Here is a 16251-nt window from a genome sequence, read left to right as displayed (position 1 = left end):
AATTTCCATTATAATATCCATTTAATATGTTCTTAGGTGGCCCACATGACCGCTTGACACAATTAAAATTAATTGGTGACCATGTAAAATTTGGTAAGCATCTTCGAAATTTAGTAGAACCCTCCAAAAATTCATAACCTAAATTTTTTTATTAAATTTTAATACAAAGGACTATATGGGTTACAACATTTGCAAGTTATCTGGTGGCATCAAGCAATACTTTTAAAATTTGCAGTTTAAAAGGTTTACTTATACTATAAATAATAACTGAAATATTATAAACACTAAAGATTGCATCCAAAAACAATGTATAACCTGTTTTGCAAATCAATTTAACTTCGGTATTAACTGGATAACCACTTTGGTATTGGCTTGGAAAGGCATTATTAAATGCACTAAATTGAGCACAACCACCTTAAAACAAAATAAGTTTAAAATAAGATTTTGCTAATATTTACATATTTAGGTCAAAACATAAATTCAAAAGTGTACTTTTTTAAAATTTATGGTAATTTTCCCAATCTTTTTTTATACTTTAAGTAAGTTTTAAATATATGTTTGGAATGTAAAACAACCCATTGTATTATACAAACATTTCATTTAAGTTAACAAAATAACATTGTTAATCAACAAACTACTCACGAGTGCAAACAGGAGTTGTACCAGACCAACCTTTATCTGATCGACATTGTCTTTTTAAATCCCCGGAACTCAAGTAATAACCACTATTACAACTGTACCTAAAAATAAAATAGTTAAAATTAAAATAATATTACACTTTTATTCAGTGACAAACAATTTTTAAATAATATTTATTTATTTTTAAATTCTTGGAGTTACACTATTAAATATCTAAACCAACATAAATATTTATTTTTATTAATCTATTTTTGCCTACGTTACTATGCTATTGTAATGAAGTTTTCTACTAAACCGAGCTCTAGAAAATGAAACATCTGATAAATTCGTGCAATTAAGATCTAAAAAAAATTTAACACCGAGAACAATGTTTCTAACTGCAAATTTTTTAACAACTAAAATAATTTCATTCATTTTTATTCAAAAAACAAATAGTAACTTTAAAATAATAAATTTACATTACACATTTATAAAACAATTCGTTGTTACCAGGATTATAACAGGATTGGCCACATAATCCATCACATAAACAATGTTTTAAAATTCCTTTACAATCTGATTCTTTTTTGCAAAGTTTTTTACAAGTCCTTGTTGGATCTTGGTCATTGACTTGATCTAAATTTCTATCAGGACCTTTTAACATAGTTATACTTGTTAACATAAATTTTTTAGGTGTTGTTGCAGTTGTTAAAAACTTAGCAATAAAAATCATATTTTGTGACAAAAGATAATATATATATGTTTGATAAAGTAAAAAACTGTACAAATTGATAATTAGCTTAATAAATTTCAAATACCAAACTACCAAATTTATATAAAACTGCTTTATTAAAACAAAACAAACTTACAGCGAGATTCAGTTTTGCAAATGAAATAAGCAGACATTAAAATAAAAATATAGTGGCACTTTTTCATTATTGTAGTGCTAATACCACTAAACAGACTACAAATTTATATTCATCTGAATAAAATTAATTTACTTTTAAAGTCTTGATCAAAATACTTGATTTATTTTTAGCTATTTAAGAAAAAATTTCTTAATATACTTTTTATTAATTGAAAGTTTAATTGCATCCAAAATGCCCCAAACCGTTTCCTGGATGTCTTGAAACACATCGGAAACTAATTAAGTTTTTCTTTCGGGATAAATTTTTTTAAAGAGTTGAAAAAATTAAGCGGGTTAAGTTAACAATATTTAAAAGGCTATCAAAAATCTGAAACAAAATTAATAGCCTGTATTTAAAGCTTATATAAACAATGAAAGGTATTCTTTAACTTAGTCTTTGTTGCTATTAGTAAATAAATGATAATAATATTTTACTTGGCTTTTTTAATAAAATAACTGTCTCACCTTTGATAAAAGTTAAATCCATTTGAGTTCTTTATCAAAAAATTTCTACTTATTTATTATGGAAACTGTATTCCTCCTTAAATGAAATAGAATCTGTTTGGACTAAATTTATTTATTATTTATTTTACAACATCACATTAGGAATATATGTTTTTTTTGTTAATTTTTTTTTAAAAGTAACCATTTTTTACGAGAAGAAATAAAGTTTTAGCATAGTTAACCAAAGTTAGTTAAAAAAAATAAAGTTACACAAAGTAAAAAAAATACTTAAAGTTAAGCAGAGTTAACATAGGTAAATCTCCATCAAGATTAAGTAAAGTGTACCAAAGAAAAGTTAAACAAAACTAAGTAAGAGTAGCCAAACCAAACATATGTTGTATTTTAGGTTATATAAAAACATTGATATTAAATCCTGGTTAACTAAACCAAATCACATTTTACTAAACCATTTTAAAATTGATTATTTTTTAATTTTAAATTATTTTTTTTTTGCATATCTCTAACCCAAGTTATAATTTAAAACAAAATATAAAAGTTTAAAAAAGTTCATATCTATTTAATATTGTTTGAAGACTAAATGTGCAATATAAAATAAAGCAAAGAAAGTTGATCATTTTAAATATAGTAAGCACTGTATACACACATTAAATGTGCAATTGATTATGTACAACATAAAACAAAAAAGGTAAAACAAAAAACATAAAGCATAGTAATTGTACATATATATGACAAAAAAAATAATAATCTAATAAAATTTTTAAAATTCAATTCAAAAAGTACTAGGTTAACTGAAGCCTTAAATTACAATAAAATTAGCAAGAAAAGAGCAATATAATCATAATACCACAATAAAGTAATAAAATAAATGATGGTGTCTTTTCAGAAGATCCACTCTCATTGCCATCAACTTCAACACTTTTTCCACTTATATTGGAGAAATTAAGTTCTTCGGTAACGTTTATAGTTGAACTTGTTTCTAAAAAAAATAGTTATTCAAATTGGAAACTTAAATTAGTTTATTTATACATATTTAATGTTTTGCAACTTTAAAAGATTAATTAAAATAACTTAATTACGGAATTTATCCATTTTTAGTAAAAACAAAATAATAAAATTAAGCAAAAAGAAAACCGAAAACATTTAAAATAATAAAAATAACTTTGTACTTGCCTTTCATATATCACCAAACTTCCAATAAGTCATAAATCATAATTACAATAGGCATATAAATTAAATTTTGTTTAACATCAAATCTCATAAATTTTAACTGGCATGTTAAATTTACTGTTTGCTAATTAAAAAAGGGGTACTAAAAGATACTATATCCTTTTTTATGTTTTAATCTCTTATTTTTGTTACAAACACAAAAAACAACATTTACAGGAACATTAATTGTGTATTACAAAGTACTAAGTATATAAAACAACATAAAAAATTTAGTAGTAAACTAGTTCTGGCGCAAAAAGTATTGCGTAATATTATGTTAGTTCAGGCACATAAAATAATAATGTGTAATAATACACTTTACAGACTTATTAGGATATTACTTATATACTGCAAACACTTTGTATTCTTTAATAAAAGTAAAAATAAATGTTAAAAATACAACGTTATTACATAGTACACAACTTAAATTGATGTTTTTGTGATAGGACAAAATTTATAAATAACAACAAAAAGAATAACAGCAAGAACAACAACAGCTGCAATTACAGTTCCTATGATAATGTTTGTCTTATTGGAGGCACCTAAAAATAGGGTTTCTAAATAAAATGAATTGTCTTTATCAATTTTGATGTTACCAAATTCATATTTAAACCAAAAGCACATTTTAAACCAAATTACACATTTAGAAGAGCAGTAAATTAGTTTAAAAACAAACACATCCAGTAGTTCTTTATTATACATTGCAAGATATTAACAAAGTATAATAGCTTTTTATACCCTTAAATGTAAACTGATTTATTGGCAAGATAAATATCACAACAATGCTATGCACTTATTGCAAAAACTCTTATGTTTTTGACACTTAAAAAACAAAATAATACAGTATTATATTAAAAAACGAAACTTAGTACAGTGTAACACTGTTTTAACACCATGAACAATTAAAAACATGCAATTCTTAAAATTAAATTTATGTTTAAAACATATGACAGTGACACCTCAATTATTATGCCAGTTTTGATAAAGTGCTCCAATTAAAAAGATATGCCTTTTTTAAAAGTCATCTTTAACAAATTCAAAAATTGACAAGTAACCAAAAATCACCATCACCAAAAAAAGTATAAATACAATGACTCCTTTTCATGCTGTAACAGTTAATTTAATAATATCATAATTGTAAAATGACATGATAATTTGGAACAAGTTATTTAGATTTTTAAAATTCCAGATAAAAAGTAAAATACATTGTCACAGAACAAAAATCATGCAAAACAAAAACTTCCAAAAAAAAAATTAAAAGAAATAAGTATGCACATAAGTATTAAATACATCAGTAATTGTTAAGCAGATTGTTTTTTTTGTTAACTCTTTGTTAAGCTATTTACAGATACCACCTATTCAATGTACATTTACATGCTTTAAACTGAAAGTGATTACTCAGCTATAAAACAAAGACAACTTTTTGATTTGTATAGCTAAAAGGTCGTTTTTTTTTAGCCATTCGGATAGCTATTGCAAAAAATAGTTTAGTTCGTTGTTGCATTTTTTGTTGCTGTATTTGTTAAATTTCAGTTGTTGGAATTGTTGAATCACCATTTGTTGCATTTTTAGCAGTAGGGTTTGTTAAATCTTCATTTGTTACATTTTCAGTTGCAGAATTTGTTGAATCTCCATTTGTTACATTTTCGGTGGTAGGATTTGTTAAACCTCCATTTGTTGCTATTTTAGTTGAAGAAATTGTTGAATCACCATTTTGTGCTGGAGAAGTTGTAGGACTTGTTGAATTCACATCAGTTGCTTTTTTAGTTTCAGGCTGTGTTAAATTACCATTTTTTGCAGAAATTGTTGAATCTTCATTTGTTGCATTTTTAGTTTCAGGTTTTATTAAATCAGTATTTGTTGCATTTTTATGTTCAGGTTTTGTTGAATCAGTATTTGTTGCACTTTTTGTTGTGGAACTTGTTGAATCATCATCTGTTGCCTTTTTAGTTGTAGAATTTGTAGTTGCAGGATTACTGGTTTGGTCGGCCATAGTATTCTGATTAGTAGCAATTTCAGTTGTAGTTACAAAGTTTTTGGTTAAATTATCCGAACTTTGGTCATTTACTAACAATGATCTGTTCTCATTTTTTATCATTGGAATTCCAGCTGTCGCTCCAGAAGCATTTTTGTTTTGGTTACAGCAGATAATTTGAATTACTACAACTTTTGCTTTATTTTGTGTTTCGGGACAGCATTTGAGGCAGCTTACATGGAGAATCAGAATACCAATTATAACTGCTATTATTATTATAACTATAATAACAATATGATGATCACCTAAAACAAGTTTTTTTGAGAATTTTTAACATTTTTAGCAAGCATTCTAAAATACTACTGATATGTTTTAATACAACTTATATTGACCATGTATTTAGTTTAACTATTGCATATTTCAAGGAAAAAGTTTGTACTGAAAAAATATAAGTTTAATAAACTAGAAAAATTAAAAAAATTACGCACCCTAGCTTTTAAATAATTATGTTTTAATTAAATTTACTTAGGCAAATTAACTTTTAACAACTAAAATTTGGGAATAAAAGTTTACATAATATTTTGCATAACACAACACATATTATTTACACATAAAAAACAATGTTAGTTGGCAAGTGATCACATAACTAAGCGTAAATGTAATCATGCAGCAATACAAAATAGTGTTAGTTAATTTTACAAAACAAAAAAGTAACATATAAGCCTAATTGTAATTGTAATTCAAGTAGTAGCTTTTAAAAAACCAAGTAATTTAAGTAAAACGATATATTTTAAATTAATCAAAACAAAACTTTAGAGTGATTAAGTTGTGCAATGAATAAATAAAAATGAAATTGATTAAAAACTTTATACTACAACCAAATTGAATAAATAAAACAGCCATTAAAGCTACAGTTAAAAAGCTTTTAAGTATATAACGAAAAATTAGCAAAATTTATATAATAAAATTGATAAAAGTTGAACAAATAATTAATTAACGCATGTTTAAAACCCTTATCAATAATTCTAAATTTGCTATAATAAAGTAAAGCAATAAAAATATGATGCAGCAAAGTAAGTTTTAAATATATTTTATGCCAAACTGACTGCACAAACAAATGTAAGGCAAAGCATGCTCTTAAAATCAAAACAGCATGCTAAAAATATTGCTATAATCATGCACAGGCATATGCAACACCAGTTAGTAATTTTAAGTATTTATAATTAAACCTTAAATTGATAACTACATCGCTACTGTTACAAAGATTAAAATAAAATTATTAAAAAACCTTTACAAGTTGGTGGAGTTCCCCAGGTTTCATTTTCTTCACAATATCCAAACCTTGGTGATCCATCTTGAAATACATACCCTTTATTGCAAGAATATTCAACCCTGGCACCTAACACAAAATCTACTCCTGTAGTATTTACATTACCATTCTCTGGACTATTTGGCATAGGACATCGAATAACTAAAATACAGTTAGATAAATTGATTTACATAACTCTGTTGACAATTTTTGTTGTAACATTATTTTAAAATAGAAATGCTTGGCAAAAGTGTTTACAAAGTAAAATCTCAAACCTAAAAAAAAATTTTAAATGAAAAATTTATAAAATTTAAGATCAAAAAATTATTAATAAAAACCTTCAGTTGGAAAAGTAGTAGGTTCTCCTGTTGTTGATGATGTTATTGTTGTTGTTATTGTTGATGATGTTGTTGTTGATAATGTTGTTGTAGGACCTAAATAATAACAAATTTAACAACTACTGATATTATAAAAAAGCACTTATTATATAACTAAACATATTTTATATGTAAAATGAAGGTCTTATGACAAAAACCAAAAATCGTTTAGGAAACTTTTATATTTTGATAATTTATATTGTAATGTTTAACTTAAAGAAACCAAATGTCACATGCCATGTTTAAAAAAAACAAACTTTGCAAAAGATATTTTTTAAGTACTTTTAAAACTAAGAAATGATGTTTTGCCTTTTAACAAACCAATTAACCCAATTGGTCTGATTAGTATTATAAACAAATTTGTCCAAATACCACATTTGACTATTTTACACAACATAAAATTTTTTGTTAAATCTCTAGCAATTTAAATGCAAAACAGAGTTCATAACTAACTACAAAAATAACCAGACCAATGACAAGTGCTCTTTCTACCTTTTTATTCTTCAAGCTATAGCGCAATTGCAAAATTAATTTTATTAAAAATCAAATTTTCGTTCTATAATTAACGATTAACATTATATAATAAAGTCAGTTTAAACAGCAAACTAAAACTGAGTTTTTTTATTGCATTTTTAAGACTTAAAGCAAGATATTGGTATCAATAAAAATGAAAACATTAGACCCATAACACTAAATGTAAAACATAATAAATCCACTCCTTACATTAACATACACTTTAAAAATGTTTGAAAACGAATTCATGATAAATTTTTATATAACCTATTTTTTCTTGGTAAAAGTGTTACAGTCAAGTTATTAAAAAATATTTTAATATTTCTGCCAGTTTGTGATATTACAGTTTAGTGTTAGTATATGACCAACAACATGTCTTAAAATCTACATAAAGGCAAAAGTAAGCAATATTAGGTCAACTATAACAATACCATCGTAAACAATGCCATATCTTTTTACATCATGAATTAACTTCCTGCTTTGCCAAATCATTTATCGACGTTGTTAAGGGAAAAACATTATACTTAAACAAAATTTTATAACACCTAGGCAATGGTTCGCATGCTGAAAATGCAGGTCTACATTACTTATCAACACAAAAAAATGATTATATATATGATAAAACAATAAACCATGCAAAATACAAAATTTGATAAAACTCCAACATAAAAAAAATTAAAACCAATGAAAATGTAGCTAAAAACAAAAATAAAACCAAATGTTATTTTAAAAAAATAACTTGCGACATAGAAAAATATTACAAATCAACATATTATTGATATGGTAGTGTAGCAGTCAGAACAATTGTCATTACTACATGAGGCCTAGCTTCGGTTTTCACTGCTCTTATCGTGTAGTGTCCATAAGTAAGGCTTTATAAACAGTATAACTCTAAATGAGCCAACACTTAATCAGCAGCTTTTATTTTTTAGGCAGTTGTAAACTACCAAAGGCAACTTGCGGGTTGGGCCGAGATAACTGATGTTACCCTATGTTTAGATCATGAATTTGACCTTTCTACATCAAGGATAAATAAATGTAGATTAAATTGTTGTAGTTGTATTGTTGATTTTTGTTGTTTCATTTGTTGTAATAATATCAGTATCAGAATTGGTTGTTTTATTTTCAGGTTTAAGATTTGTCAGTTCTGTATCTGTTATGCTAACTTTTGTTGGTCTTATCAGTGTATCGTTTTCAGTAGATTTTCCCGCATTCAATAGAGTTTCAGAAGTTATTACTGCAAGGTTGCTGTTTTTGTTACAACAGATAACTTGAGTTATTATATTTTGTGCTTTATTTTTTGTTTCAGGGCAGCACTTGGCGCAAATAAAATAAAAAACAATGACACCGCCTATAACAGCTGCTAACACCACTAAAATGATGGTTGTGGTATTGTCTCCATAACCTAAAAAAGGTTTTTGTAAAAAAAATTTGCTGTTGTGAATTTTTTTAAATAACAAATTTAAAAGATAAATGCCAACAAAAAATATACTATCACCATTGCATTAATTAATATAACAGAACACAGAAACACCATTTAAATGCTTTAAATTAATTATTTTGACAATTTTTTTTTTTTAATAAAAAAACAAATTTTAAATGCAAGCTATAAGTTACAATTGTTACCAAAAGTTTATTAATTATAATTTGAAATATATACCTTTATTTTGGACCATCAAACCTACTAAATGCAAGACTAGAGTAACTAAATTAAGTTATTGCAACTAGAAAGGCCCCTAATTAATCATGCAATGTTAAAAACAGTAATTATCAATTGCAAAAAGTAATAGTAAGAAAGAGATATTAAGAATATAGGATATCAAGATTTAGTGAGTAGTCTTGCCAAAAATTAAATAATTAATTTTTTTATTTCAAATTAGTACAGCAAATTAAAATCAATTAAAAATATTGTAAAAAGATTTAACTAATAACAAGACATTTTACAAAGTCGTGCAATATAGGTAAACAAATTAATACTAAATGGCAGCTAAAATGTATTTTAAAATAAACTAAAAAACTTACAAAAAGGTAGATAAGAAAATTGAGATAAAGTTTTAAATAGATATAATTTAATTATGATTTCTAAAAAAAAAGTTTAAAAAGGTATAGTTTGCAGATTAAACAGTAGTTACTTCCCAATTTTTCTAAGTTTAAATAATTGCAATGTTTAAATTAAAAATCATTTAAAAAAAATTACAATTACATAAGCGTAACGTTAATTGTATAGAGTAAAATAGCAATTCGATATATTATGCTTTAAAATTTAATTTGTTACACAAAATTAGAAAAAAATAAAATTAATCAAAAAATAAAATCATGCATTCAAAATAAAATCAGCATTATGCAGTAAGTTTAATCTAGTAACTGTTTTAATGTGACAACACATGAAAACTATGTGCTTTTTGAATAATGAGTAATGTAAAACTAAATGCCTAAGGGAATTACTAAATTAAAGTAAATTATTAAGACTGGTACATAACAGCATGCAGCAGGTAAGCATAGTCAATTTTAAAGCACATAGAAAACATTTTACATTAATAAATCTTGATTGCTTTTTCATCAATTTAAATTAATTTTTGGTAACTGATTGCAATACTCAAAGTGTTTTTATTTAAAAAAACACTAACAAAAAAAAAATTTTAAAATAAAAAAAGAACAAACAAAACCTTCAGTTGTCGTTGTAAGTAAAGGTGTAGTAGTTGTAGTAGTTGTAGGCACTGTTGTTGTTATTGTTGGACCTCAATTACAAATTTTTAAAACTAGTACGGTGTTTTATATTAATTTACTTATCATAAAACCTTGCAAGTGATATTTATTTTTACGAAATGCATCTGTTTTATGAAAACAAGTATGCATACTTTTTGTAAAACAAAATCTAACGATTGTGCTAAAATGAGTAACGATTTAGTAGCTTGACTTATTAAACTGTTTATTCTTTCCAACTTCATTTAAAATTAAAAACGCTCGTAATTCTTAAGTATTTTATTGCCTTATAGCCAAACGAAAAACCAAACTTTTAAATCAACAACAAATTATAATAAATAACTTCAAAAATAACTTACATGTCTCGTTAAACTTGTAAACAATTTCATCCAAGTTCACGTTGAGATTGCTTCCAGTAGTCCTGAACACCCAAGTAGAGTCACCAGGCTGTTCTGGTAATACAACCTCTTGAAACTTCCAGTCATCTTGGGGCGTTGATGTACTCCACACTTCTGCACCACTTTAAAAAAATTCACAGAACATTTTTTAAGTTTTTTTTGATGCAGGATATTTTGTTTAAGTTACAACAAAAAAAATTATTTCAACTGGTATACATTTACAATGTGTAGTGGTTAGATTACATGGCTTTAATAAATAATGTCTTGAGTTTGATCCCCACTGCCTAAACTTTTGCTAAGCTAAAAAAACAATTAGCAGTTCAAAGATTAGGCAATTATAATCTTTAGTATCCTAAACTGCAAAAGTTAACTTAAGACTGTGTAAGGGTAACTAAAAACATCCAATGTTAAGACCAAGTACACAAACTTCTTACATCAAAAATACATAAAAGTTAAAAAGTTAAATTAAAAATTTACTTTAATGATAAAATGAATTGACTTGAAACAAGCGCAGATGCTTTGTAGTAAAATGAGATGCAAGAAGGTTCATTTATTCTCACACTGGGTGATGTAAGAGTAGCAGCAGATGTGGCTAAGGCAAGGAACCCTGAACAAAAAGACAAATATAATAAATTTAATATTATTATTACTTTTAAAAATAACTTTTTTTAACATGTATTTAGTTAGTTATACCCAAAAAAATAATTATAACAAAAAATTTACCTTGATCATCATTAAAATCTGAGGCAGTGAAAACCCTTCTCCAGTTCGTACTTTGATAACCACAAAACATTTTATCGGAATCTTCAAAATCACAATCATCACCAACTACAACACAGCATAAAAATTAAACAATTTGCATCACTCGAAAAAACATTTGCTATCTGCTTACACAAATGTATCTTCTTATTTAAACAACAGGTGTCACAAAATTGAATGACACTAAAAACTCTTTACCTAAAAATAAAAAAATTATTTAAGTTTAAAAAAAGAAAATTTAGCAACCTTCGCAAATTGGTGGAACTCCCCATGTCCCGTTTGCATCACAATCTCCTGTTGTTGGTGATCCTTCTTGAAATACAAAACCTTCATTGCAAGAATATTGAATTCTGGCACCAAACACAAATTCAACTCCTCTTGTGTTTACATCACCATTTTCTGGTCTATCTGGCATAGGACATCGAACAACTAAAAATACAATCAAGTTGATTGACCTAAACACACACACTGTTAAATTTTTATAAAACATTTTTTTTTAAATTGATTTATTGTTTTTAACATAGTTAAATCAAACCCAGTTTAAGTACAGTTGTAAAAAAAAATTTTTTGAAGAATAACATAAAAAAAATTTGGTGTAAATATTTGCTAAAAAATGTAATTTATATCTTAACCTTTGTTATAGTAAGACTTAATTTTTACCAAAAGTTGATTACATTTGTAAAATAAGTTTCACATCTGGTTAAAAGTTATTTAATAATTTTAACAACAAAAAATAACATTAAATAGAATTATTTATAAATTTGTTAAAGTCAAATTTTGTTGTTTATTAATAATAATTCATAACCCAACTATGTGCATGTACTTCCTGATATTAGCATAAACAGTAATGCAGCGATTTTGTCAGTTCCTAGAAATATTATTGATCTAGTTTTTGATCTAAGTATATAGCATATAGCAATATTTCTATTAGTTTTTAGAAATGTTGTTGATCTAGTGTTTCAAATTACATTAAACATTTAAAAATGATGTTGGATTGTAAGTGTATTAGGGAGTTTAACTTTGACAACATTTCATTGCACTTTTTAATTTAAACCTTATGGATTTAAGATATATAAAGTTTTTTTTTAAATAAAGTTTTAACATGACTGACATTACAAGTTTTTATGATTATTTTACATCAAAAACTATTTTTATAAAATTGCACAGAATATTTGATTTATATATAAAGTATGGCTAATTTCGTTCTTATTTAAATTGTATAAAAAAATTAAAACTCTATGGTACTTGGAATTTTTTTATTAAGTACAATCAACTTTCAATGCATTGTGTCATATCCTGCCAGGTTTCTATTTGAAATCGAATTTTCGATGAGTGTGAAACTAATAATAGAAAGCTGATGTGCGTTCATATCACAATGTACGTCATTGCTTTGTTATTTTAACTTAAAAAACAGAAACTATGCATTTATATGGCCATTTATTGTTTAAGCCTAGCAAGACTTCTTTTTGGTTAAACATATGCTTGCCCCAATATTATTGTTTAAAATTTACATAAAAGCTGGAAAAGTTTTAAATAGGAAAAAATTTATATAAGTTCATTTATGTTTAATTTCTTACTGGTACAAGCTGGGACAGTTCTTCTCCACACCATATTTCCACTTCTTACTTGACATTGAAGACTTGTACTTGAAGATATATCATAACCTTTCAAAAAACAAATTTTTTTTTTCACATAAATAGTAAAAGACTAACCCAAAATTTGTACTTTTTGATTGTTTAACACAATTTTATGCAATTTTTAAATCATATTAAAGTTTGCTCGTAGGTTGCTTGTTATCAGCCTGGGAATTGTTAATTATCTTAGTTGGCAGTTTGCATAGCTAATATCAGCACCACACAAAATGATGTTAATAAACATGTTAACAAATGGAAAGTCCATAGATTGAACATAAGTTTTAATATAAAGTAAACCGACATTGGCTTCAATATCAATTTTTTTTTATATATTGGCTCTATGTCTTAAAATCACCCCTCCCAAGAGTATTTAAAATATAGACTTTCAACACAGTCAGATTTTTTTTTGCAAAGCAAAAACACGGGGATCAAATTTAAACACTGTTTGTAGTACAGTTTAGGTGTTCATATAAGTTGGCTTAATTAGTATGGTAAATAAATAAAATCTTAAATATTATCACAAAATTAAAAAAAAAAAAAACAATTTACCTTCATTGCAAGTATAAAAGACTCTGTCACTAAACAAAAAGGAATCTCCTGTGTACACACCATTCTGTATGTTAGGCGGAGGGCCACATGATCGTCTAACACAATCAAAATCAACAGGTGTCCATGTATAATCTGATCGACATGTTCGAGATTCTACAGAACCACCAACAAACCTGTAACCTGGCATCGGAAATAAAAAACATTTCAAAGCATTCACTTTTTAAATACAAAGAAATTTAGTGTGTATTAGTACACATTACTACTTAAATTAAAAAATTAAGTTCAAGATCTCAGAAAAAAATTGCTGTTTTTCTTGATTTTGGTAATTGGTTTCTTACCTGTGGAACATTGAAAAGTAACTGTAGTATTAACTGCAAATCCTGTTGCAAATTGTTGTGGGAGCGCATTATTAAACTCGCCTAACCTAGGACATCCACCTATGTTAAATTAGAAATAAAATATTAAAGAAGTTTTTTTGTCAGTACAAAAATCAGTAAATATAAAATTACAATACATTAAGATATATATAAACCCTATACTCTTAAAATAAACTTTAATTGTTGAATTTTATCCAAGAACATTACATACGTATTAGAATTAACAAACTGTTTGGTAGTTTTTAAAAGCAAAGTGGGAACTAAACTAATTAAGTAAATATAAACTGTTCTAAATTAAAATAAACTTACGAGTACAAACTGGTGCTGTACCAGACCATCCTTTATCTGAACGACACTGTCTATCTAAATCTCCGGAACTCAAATAATACCCACTATTACATTGATACCTAAAATTTTAAATATTACATTTTCATTTGCGTCCTATGCCAAAATATTAAAAAAATATTTTAAACTCAATTTTAAGCAGATTTTTAGACCGATGAAGTAGAAGACCAAATAGCCAGTTAATTATTATGATGTTTTTTTATATTTATTTACCCTTAATGTGAAAAGATCGACTTCACCACCTAAACATAGAGTAACATCAGTTACGCTGACCCAGTCTTAATTTGCCTTTAAGGATTCGGGATATAAATTATATTAGCTTAATAGTTAAGTTGACCGATTAAGTATTGCCTTAGCAAAAGTTTATACCGTTTATCGACTCTTACTCAAGGGTGCTACAGCATAACAGCAGTGAAAATTAAATCCAAAACCTCAGAATCTCAACCTTAGGTTACTTACGTTACTATGCTTTGATACTGAAGATTATTACTAAATCGCAAAGTAGAGAATGGAACATCTGGTAAAGCCGAGCAGTTAAGTTCTACAAAAAACTTTTGTTAATTTTGGTCAAAATATAACAAAATAAATTTTATAGTAAAATAGTAGTGGATATAAATAAATATCATAAAACCTAGGTGCAGTTAAGTAAGAAAACATAATTTTCTTCAAAAAATACTGATTCCATAAACTAAATTATTTATAATGAGAAACCTAGAATTTTTACCTGGGTTATAACAAGATAGACCACATAATCCATCACATAAACACTGTTTTAAAACTGCTTTGCAATCTGACTCTTGAGTGCAAAGTTTTTGACAACTTCTGTCAGGATCTTCATCAAACACTGCTAACTCATCTCGATCTTCACCTAAAATTTAATTAAAACATAATTATTACGTATTTAATAATTTAGATTTTGATCTACACAAAAAGATAACACAAAATGCCAAGCCATTTGTACACCATTGAAAACAACAATGCAAGAACAGATTAAAAAATTATTATTATCACAAAACAAAAACTATATTAATAATAGATATAAAGTTGTTTTTTATTCGCCAACTTGTTGTAATTAATAAAATAAACCTAGATGTTTTATATGAAAAAATGTAACTGATATATATATCCGAACCGATTGTGATGTTATAAATAAAGTATTTGGATGCCAGACCTAAAAAAAATTTTTCAGTGGTTTTGTTTTAAAAAACAGCAAAATTTCTAAAATTAATTAAAATAAGAGACAACCTTTTAAAACTGTTTAAGGGTCTAAAATGAAGTGATTTAGAAGCTTATTTTAAAAAAAATTCCAGGGGCGGGGGCCTGTCCTCATATATAGCCGCACTATGATCTTCATTTGGAACCCCCCCCAATTTACATCCTGCCTACGTCACTGAATAAGACCTGTCTATGTATGTTTGTGCAGGCCTTTTTATATTTTTTTCTTATATATTATTGGTTGTTCAATACTTTTAATTTTCTATTAAAAAAATATTTATTTAAAAAAACACGTGAATTGGTTAGTGCCAGATGTGTTTTTCTTAGTGCTAGTTGTTATAAATTTTAAACTAAAACAAGTGTTAATAGACAAACAGTAAAAATCTAACATAACTTACAATTTTGTGTTTTAATTTCGCCAATAGAGCAAGCCAAAAGTCCAAGTATAAAAACAAAATATTTTTTCATCCTTCAGTCCTTTAAAGAAAGACACTTTTGAAATAACGTTTTCCTAAAATCGCACTTTGTTTTACTTATTGCACAATTTAACGCCTTCGTAGTTAATTTGATTTATAAACCCCTATCCATAAAACGGAGTGCATGACCATGCGCGGAAACGAATGTTTTGGTATTGATGATGTCCCAACTCACTAAATAACTGTGTTACGTTAAACCATAGTTCGTACATACATATATGTTTGTAAGCTATAATATTGTTTTTACTGCAAGAAAAATATGCAACCGACGGTTGTATATCAAATATAAAAATTTGCGCGGCCATTCAATTCAAAGTTAGTTTGTAGTTCTTAATTAGTCGTACCTAGAAAGTAAAAGACAGAAAATTTACTGCCTTACAAGAATATCTAAACGCAAAGTTTTTGGACACTTTTGTTTAAAGATT

General features: G+C 26.3%; 1 protein-coding gene and 1 long non-coding RNA gene across 5 annotated transcripts; both read right to left on the bottom strand.

Moving 5' to 3' along the window:
- Nucleotides 1–32: 32 nt before the first annotated feature.
- Nucleotides 33–722, bottom strand: LOC145751277 (uncharacterized). The gene is made up of 3 exons (XR_014283723.1): nucleotides 643–722; nucleotides 316–414; nucleotides 33–138 (listed from the first exon to the last, which is right to left on the bottom strand). It is a non-coding gene; the product is annotated as an uncharacterized LOC145751277 (long non-coding RNA).
- A 1795-nt stretch (nucleotides 723–2517) lies between these two features.
- Nucleotides 2518–15948, bottom strand: LOC145750402 (CUB and sushi domain-containing protein 3-like). 4 transcript variants are annotated; one of them, XM_082566436.1, is made up of 15 exons: nucleotides 15749–15948; nucleotides 14860–15003; nucleotides 14595–14676; nucleotides 14100–14197; nucleotides 13752–13850; nucleotides 13414–13593; nucleotides 12808–12894; nucleotides 11477–11659; nucleotides 11195–11299; nucleotides 10949–11078; nucleotides 10433–10593; nucleotides 10037–10108; nucleotides 6819–6914; nucleotides 6460–6642; nucleotides 2518–2966 (listed from the first exon to the last, which is right to left on the bottom strand). In XM_082566436.1, the coding sequence occupies exons 1-15, from the start codon at nucleotides 15816–15818 to the stop codon at nucleotides 2803–2805; spliced, it is 1854 nt and encodes a 617-aa protein (XP_082422562.1). In that variant the 5' UTR covers nucleotides 15819–15948; the 3' UTR covers nucleotides 2518–2802. The 4 variants fall into 4 exon arrangements, with proteins under 4 accessions (XP_082422562.1, XP_082422560.1, XP_082422561.1 ...); XM_082566434.1 differs by lacking the exon at nucleotides 2518–2966 and adding an exon at nucleotides 3001–5476; XM_082566437.1 differs by lacking the exon at nucleotides 2518–2966 and adding an exon at nucleotides 3002–3738.
- Nucleotides 15949–16251: the final 303 nt, after the last annotated feature.

This window comes from Corella eumyota, chromosome 4 (genome assembly GCF_963082875.1).
Source record: "Corella eumyota chromosome 4, kaCorEumy4.1, whole genome shotgun sequence".
NCBI classification, from domain to species: domain Eukaryota; kingdom Metazoa; phylum Chordata; class Ascidiacea; order Phlebobranchia; family Corellidae; genus Corella; species Corella eumyota.
The sequence above is the reverse complement of the archived record's forward strand: the minus strand, read 5'-3'. Positions and strand labels throughout refer to the sequence as shown.